This window comes from Ruditapes philippinarum, unplaced genomic scaffold, assembly GCF_026571515.1.
Source record: "Ruditapes philippinarum isolate M1 unplaced genomic scaffold, ASM2657151v2 ctg17793_1_1_1_1, whole genome shotgun sequence".
NCBI lineage: Eukaryota > Metazoa > Mollusca > Bivalvia > Venerida > Veneridae > Ruditapes > Ruditapes philippinarum.
This window is the reverse complement of record NW_026862224.1, coordinates 1-7,871: the sequence shown is the minus strand read 5'-3', so window position 1 is coordinate 7,871 and position 7,871 is coordinate 1. Positions and strand designations below refer to the sequence as shown.

Sequence of the window (7,871 nt, the reverse complement as noted above, 5' to 3'; positions counted from 1 at the left end):
TTGTCCCGGTCCTAAAACTTTTTCATAGATCAAAGGATTTTGAAAAATACTTTGCACAAATAAGTTACTTTAATAAGAGGATGTGTCATGCGCAACACCTACCCTACCCTACCACAATCCCCTACCTCCAACGGTCAAGGTCACACTTAGAGGTTTCAAAAATTGACCATAGTCTGTTATAGGGTATATTTTTGTGTCCAATCTAGAACTTCTTCATAGTTCAAGGATTTTTGAAATAACTTTGCACAAAAAGTCACAATAATAACCCGATATGTCAGGTACAACACCTGCACCCCTAACTCTTTTAAGGTCAATGTCACACTTAGAGTCAAAGGTTAACAGAGTCTGTTATTTGGTATATTTTTGTCCCATCCATTACTTCTTCATAGATTAAGGGATTTTGAAAAAATACTTGGCACAAAAAAAAAAAAAAAAAAAAAAAAAAAAAAAAAAAAAAAAAAAAAAAAAAAAAAAAAAAAAAAAAAAAATAGTCTCAATAATAAGACGTTATGTCATGCACAACACCTGCTCCTCTACCTCCAAGGTCAAGGTCACACGTAGAGGTCAAAGTTTAACATGATAGATTTTTAAATTCCATGTTTCATTTTATTTTTTTAACAAATTTATTGTTACATTTGCAGATCTAGCATTGATCATAATTAAGGACTGAATGTCCTGAGATCCATACCTCAATCTTTTGAAATAGCACAATTTTATGCTTCATATAAAACTCCCGGGGCGGGGAACGTTGGTAACTCTGTTACAAATTCTTGTTTAAAATAATATAGGAATCTTCAATTGAAAAAAGTACTTTTAAGATGATCAGTCATCCGGGCGACTGACAATGCGACCTGAACTATGTCAAACATAGCCTATAATGATCTATCATTAACCGTGTTACAAAACATGGCAGATTTCATGTTACAGTATAATCTATGATTTCATTTCTTATCAAAATCGTAAAAAATGCGCTTTACTATCACGGAATCTTTTGTATTTCAGGAGATGAACGTCAATTATATCTATTTTTAATTAAACTTGTCCGTATAATTTTAGGATTAGTGCTTAGCTAAATTAAAGCAATACCGTTGAGATTTGCATAAAAGGACATAAAGATGAAAAAGGTTCAATTATGGGTTATTATGTATTAACAAGGAATGTAAAAAAAATGAGTATCGTTTTTTGTTAAGTTTCTTTTAGCTTAGCTCGCAAAATGATCTTTGACCATTTACTTTACGACCATATGAAATTACATACATTAAACTATCATTCGAGAGATATTAATCGCGTTCTGTATGCAACATTTATGGATTGACCTCACTAAAGAACAGTTAAACAAAATTAAGTCAAAATAAATTTGGTATATGATAATAATTTATTTTCATTTCTTCGTCATTTGCAGGCTGCAAATGTGCTGGGTGCAGTTTACTCGGACGCTGGAATCATATGTTATCGAAACAAAACTATTTTCACTTTTAGTGAAAATGGACGTTATTTCTGGGCCAAATGTAATAATACAAAATAAATGTGTTGCCAAACGAGTTAAAAAAACTGCTGAAAATGTAAAAAACAAATAAGACATAAATCTCAAAATAGATTTTATTTACAAAAAATAACAACTGCTGGAACAACATACTTTGAAGTTATACTATTTAACAATATATCTCTAATACTGCATTAAATACACTTCGGTGTTGTTTTTATTTATCTCAGAATTTGATCTCTGTTCCTTGAACGCTTCAAATGTTAAAAAAGGTAAAGACCGTTTAACGGTAGATCTCACACAAATAAAACAAAAACAGAACAAAAATAAAAAAATATAACATAAACAACTTATTAGCAATAACAAAACCGAGGCTAAATATCCAATATGGACATCTGGACATAACAATTCTTCCTTTAAAGGCCCATTATACCTGAGAAATACAAGCATTATTATTTCTCAAAAAAATTGTTTTCATTTGTTTGTATCTAGATACAGTTAAAAAATAATACTAATTTGCCATATACTAGAATTTCTTTTGCTCTTATAGATCTGTTCGCAATGGATATAAGTAGTGAATTAGTATTTTGTATGGAAGTCAAAAAACTACTTTGCTCACATTTGGCAACTTTTATGACATTTCAGCACAACCAACGCTACTTACTTCACGTGTAAAAGATCTCACATGCTCTTAATCCACTATTAAAACATTATTAAACACATGTTTGATATTTGCTTAGAGTTATAAAAATATGGATTTCTGAGGCATAATATGTCTATAATGAAAGTGTTATTGCGAACCGTACAGATCTATATTAATAAATACAAAGATAGGCAAAAAAAAGTTTTCCTTCTTTATAGTGTAGTGCTTTTAATATGTGTTTATATAAATAAATAAACTATACAACTGTATTTTGATTAGTGATAAATATTTTATAATAAAATATATGGAATAATGGCAAGTCAAGTTAAGGCCAAAACCTTAATTAGATAGATAAATTGGTGTAAAATAAGTATATAAATCAGTGGTTGTAACGTTACATTTATAAAAATACACATTTGTTTTCTTTAATTAAATACAGCTTGCAAAATATGTACATACATGTACTGATGGTGTAAACAATGTTACAAACTCTAGAATACCTCTGACCTATTAGATAGTTCGAGCTCTAAATAGGATAGAATTTCATTTTCATTCTTTCATTGCAATGATAGTAGTTTTAACAATATAACAAAATATTACATAAAACATCATAATACAACAAAAAACTAATTTCCTTGTTTTGAGACCAATTTGTTGAAACCATTTGTTTACGTATTGGTCCCATTGTAAGGGCTAATAGACGCCAAAACTTTGTCATATTCTGCCAATCACACCACATGTTAAAACGCTTAAATTACACAAAATCATTTACTGGTAAACAGAAACATTTTAATCACAACAATAACAACAATATTAAGTATTCATTTAACAACATTACATTAATTTATAACATAGGCTAAAACTCTTAAAGGAACTTTACTGATGTTTAAAAGCCTTAAAAATAAAAGTTTATTTTCACATAGATAAACATTAGCACTTAAAACAGAAATATAAATAAAATATAAGCAAAAATTATACAAGAAATATATTGAAAATCATATGTTTGTACTATTCCCAGTTCGATTTGAGTGAAAAGCGTTTGGGTCTTTTTTCACTAAATTATAAGAATTATTCTGGAAAAAACGGAGCGAGCTAATCATCTGATATTTTGCACAAAAATTATTAGTATTTATCTACATCAAATGAAGAAATAATCTCAAAAGAAATATTTCCAGTCAAGTCATGTCAAAAACCTTCAGTGGAGTCACTTTAAATTTGTTGGCGAATATCTTCAAAGCGCTGCACTATCACACAGGCGAAGAAAATATAAAAAAATCCAATTTTACACACAAAAACAAAAAAATATTTAGACTTTAAGAAAAGTATGGTCACGATCCATATATCATTTTTTGTTTTTTCGTTTTTTCATGTTGCATACACAATTTGACTGAATTAAGTGATTTATTAACTTTTACAAGGCTTTTTAAAAGTTAGACTATTATTGCATATTTTGAAACTTTTAATGCAATTTTTGTAGATTGTAAGTGTCTTATGCTAGCTTAATTAACTTTACATATATTAACTATATGAAACACTTTCGATTTTTTATCAACATAATGTAAAAAACAAGACTGTATGTGTTGTTTTTAAACAAACATTAGAGTATTTAGAATAGTGAGAGGAAAGATGTAACTGTTTCTTCTTTTACGTGAAGTAAGATTTACCATACACAATATATTTTATACCTTTTTTTAACAAATTTAGGGATACATATTTATGATTGTCTTTCACATTTTATTCTCATAAACTCAAAGGAAAATAATAGCAGAATATTCTTGTTAAACCTGAATAACTCAATAACAACAAAACCCCTGTGACTATAATATTTCCACTATAGCGAGCCGTGATCATAATTATGGTTAAATTCCAGTTTTGATAGTTTAAAGCTGCATGCTTCCAGATGAGCCAAACTATTTCAAGAAATTTAATCTTGAGAACAATGTACTAAGATAATAAGAAAAGTAAAAATATTCACAATTCAAGAAATGAATTCATGTTATATGTAATCTATGACTGATTTTTAGGTATTTTTTCACCATATTTCTACTGCGTGACTAACGTATTAAGGGCTAATTTTGCATATTCTGATTTATTTTTTGTCAATTTTCGTAGTTTTCAAGTGCTGTTTGCAATGTGTAAATGACATTTCTTTGTTTATTTGACAATTATTTAGTTTTATATACATTTCAAATGTTTTTATGAGAATGAGCACAAATCTGGAGGCATGCTGCTTTAAAAGTCACTAAAAGACATATGTTAGGTAAAAGCAGGCACTTGGGGTAAAATAATGACTTTCAGAAAGCCAGCTTGAATATTGATAACAAAAACAATGTTTCACTTTACCCTGTGAATTGTTTTACTGGGTCCTAAATCATTATTTTCAATGACAAAAAAACGATTAAATTCATTTCATTTCCATAGTGACCTCACTCTAGTGAAACACAATTATAATAATCTTTTGTATTTAGTATTAAAATTCAAAGTTCATTGTTAATATTCTTATGTTTTATTTCATTAGAATTCTGACTCTTCAGGTCAATACTCAATAATTAATAATAACGTTTTATTCACAAGCATATGAGTAAGTTTGGTTTGAACTATATTCCTCCTCGCATTTATTGGATTTTATAAAATGTCTCGTTTAAAATATATGGTAAAAAAACTACCAAGTCCTTTTTCTAGATTATACATCAAATTTAAAACAAATTTATACATGTAACAAGATCTGTACGTGATATTTATCATTTATAATGTATTACAAGGGCGACAACTGCCACACAAAACAAATGGCTAAACAAACACTAATTACGTCCCTTTGAATCTAAGCGTCTCTTTTTGGTATGGTTGTCTATTGTTTTGACTTCCTAGCCTTAATCAGAAGTATTATATATGCCACCAATCTGTAAGCCACCAGCATGGCAAACAGACAGCCAACATCCAACCAAAGATTGTCCTGAAATAAAACGTAAAAATGATATATAAAATTAATTTATCAAATGTGGTACAATGTATAAAGTGTACAATAAAAATAACAAATATTATGTTTTAGAATTAATTATTCTAATTTGGTTTAAAGTAATGATAACTATACTTAGGCGATGAGAAAGAAATTAAAAAAAAAATGCAACAGTGTTATGCTTGAAATATAACAATTATAACAATGTTAACTTTGCCCCCCTCCTTCATCCACTCATTATGCAATAAAATGTTAAATGTCCACAGTATCAAATATTAATTGTCCATACGTTATCAAATGTTAAATAGTCTTACCTTATCAAAATTGAGGTAGTTAATCACTTGTTCGCCGGATTTATACAGACACGGGTTTTGTGATCCTGATGAAGTACTATTCTCACAGTCTGAAAAAAAGAAAATACGTAGAAAAAATAAAGATCATACCAGGAAATGACATCAAGAAAAACAAAACGTCACTGCCGCTGTCGGTATTGTTTTGTGTATTTTTTCTTTTTATTCTAAATTGTAAAAAGTAACGCGGCTTTTTCATTTTTATGTATGAAGAAGTCGACCCGTTTGTTTTTTTTACAAAATAGCAAAATTAGATCCTAAGTAAAAAAATGAGAAATTTAAATAATTTGACCTTCAAGGTCTATGTCATTAATGAGTCAATGTCAAAGGTCTTGTCCAGAGGAGTGTTGTGTTAAAAGAATGAAGGCAGTCATTTAAGAATTAAAAAAATAGAATTGCTTATGTTAAAAAATGGCCATGGACGCCATGGCATTAGCAATAGATCGGACTAAAATTGGATGTTACTTCTGACAATGCACACAGCATCATTTTCTTACGATGATTTTTTGAAGATTTTTACTTAAGATGGCTTCTTTAAAATTGTGCTCATTATATACTTGCTTCTTAATAGGGAAATTATGTCCAAAAATATCTTTCATATTATAAACCTAGGAGTTACACACGTTACGCTATAATTTCTTAATTGTAAAACAAAACTATTTATTAATTTATGCATGAAAATGATAAAAACCGTTTTGATGAAGTTTCTTACCTATAGAATCTATGTTATCCCACTGGTTTACAGAAAGAAGCTCGTTCGCATACTTGAACCAGGACAGATATTCCAACCAAATAAAGTACACAGGTATAGAGCTGGAAAAAAAGAAACAACAATGAAATAGAAACACTTGATTTTTATTCACAAAAATTCAACAGTACTCTGTCAAACGAAATAAAGTCTGAAAATTCGCCATATCCGAAGAAAGTAGTGCTAAATGTGAAAATATTAGTCATGAAAGTAGCACAATGTAAACAAAGTAGTATTATGACTTCCATACAAAATACTAAATCACTATAACTGTAACACTTCCCAGAAAACAATAGAAACAAATCATAATTAACATAATTGACCAATGATTAATGTTTTGGAAGCAACAGAAGAACACAAAATATAAAAAATCTTTAAAAAATTAATATAAAAAAACGTTTTTTGCGGGCATAATGGGCCTTTAAAACTGAAGAAGACCAAACTTACTCGGAGTTGAGAAAGAAGCCGCCAAACATAAGCAGTGGTATCATCATAGGCGGGGCGATGGCCAAGGCGGTGGTAACTGAGTTCGCGGCTGCCGATACAATGTAACCTGAAATTAAAACAAATTGTCCAAGTCACAAAAGATCGAAGTTTTTGAGTTTTTCAAAAAAATACGTATTTAAGGTAAAAGTCTGTGATTGTTGTAAAATACCATTCAGTATTAAATATCAGTCATTTTCATCTTCCTAGATATTAATGTTGTTTGTATATAAAGTAAAAGAACATGTTATAGCTTTAAAAAAATTAAGAATAGAAAATATCACAACAAATCACGTGATACAACAAAAGGGCCATGATGGCCCTGGATTGCGCATCTGAGATGCATTTCTAGAATGTTGAAATCGATAATGAGATCACACTTGGTTTCTGGTCACTTTATGCTCCAATAAAAGAGGGACAAACCGTTTTAACTCACCGAAAGAGACTGAAGTGTTAGCGACTAGAAGCATCACTCCTGTGAACATCAAAAAAGCCTCGAACGTGGCATACAATCCTGGAAAAAAACATTAAAACACAAATGAATACCTTCAATATATGTCCTGAAGTAAAACTCCGGAATAAAAAAGAACAAAGATTATACAAGTACAAATAAAACGTTCTGTTTACACGCAAACTTAATAATGCAAGTTTTCGTGCTTAAATAATGATAATAAGTTTTAATGATTGTATTGTAGAAGCAGGATATGGAATGCAAAGATTATCTGGTATATTAACCCATTATTTCATGAGCATTTTGTAAAAAAATGGCTGTTTTCATGTTACAAGTTCATTTTGCTATAAAACTATAAAAACTTTTTCAATACTAAACAAACTTGGCACATCTTGACTGGACCATTGCCTTTGCAACAACATGCTCAGACTTAAAATTTCTGTTACCATGGCAACGAGGGGACATCTCAAGATTACCAAAAAATCACTATTTTGCGTTAATTTTTTCAATCAAAATTGATTTCAAAGTGCTGCAAGTTCTCAATGGATTGAGAAAGAGTCAAATGATTTTCAGCGTTGGTTACACGTTACTGTATGATTGACCTGGGGTCATTTTAAGCCTCTCACAAGTCGAACATTTTTCTTGGCGATGAGATGGACTGCCCCCCCCCCCTTCAACCCCCCCCCCCCCTCGAAAAACACAGAAGGGGGGCACAGATGTATCACTTGGTTGGGCCCCCTGCCCCTACCCCGCCCCC

The 7,871-nt window shown here is 30.1% G+C and overlaps 1 protein-coding gene across 1 annotated transcript; it reads right to left on the bottom strand.

Moving 5' to 3' along the window:
• Window positions 1-1,581: 1,581 nt before the first annotated feature.
• LOC132718331 (protein white-like) lies at window positions 1,582-7,177 on the bottom strand (the record flags this gene model as incomplete). Its single annotated transcript, XM_060702035.1, has 5 exons — window positions 1,582-5,079; window positions 5,397-5,485; window positions 6,145-6,245; window positions 6,628-6,733; window positions 7,100-7,177. Coding segments are annotated over 5 exons (479 nt in total), but the record flags the coding sequence as incomplete, so codon positions are not given.
• Between the last annotated feature and the right edge of the window lie 694 nt (window positions 7,178-7,871).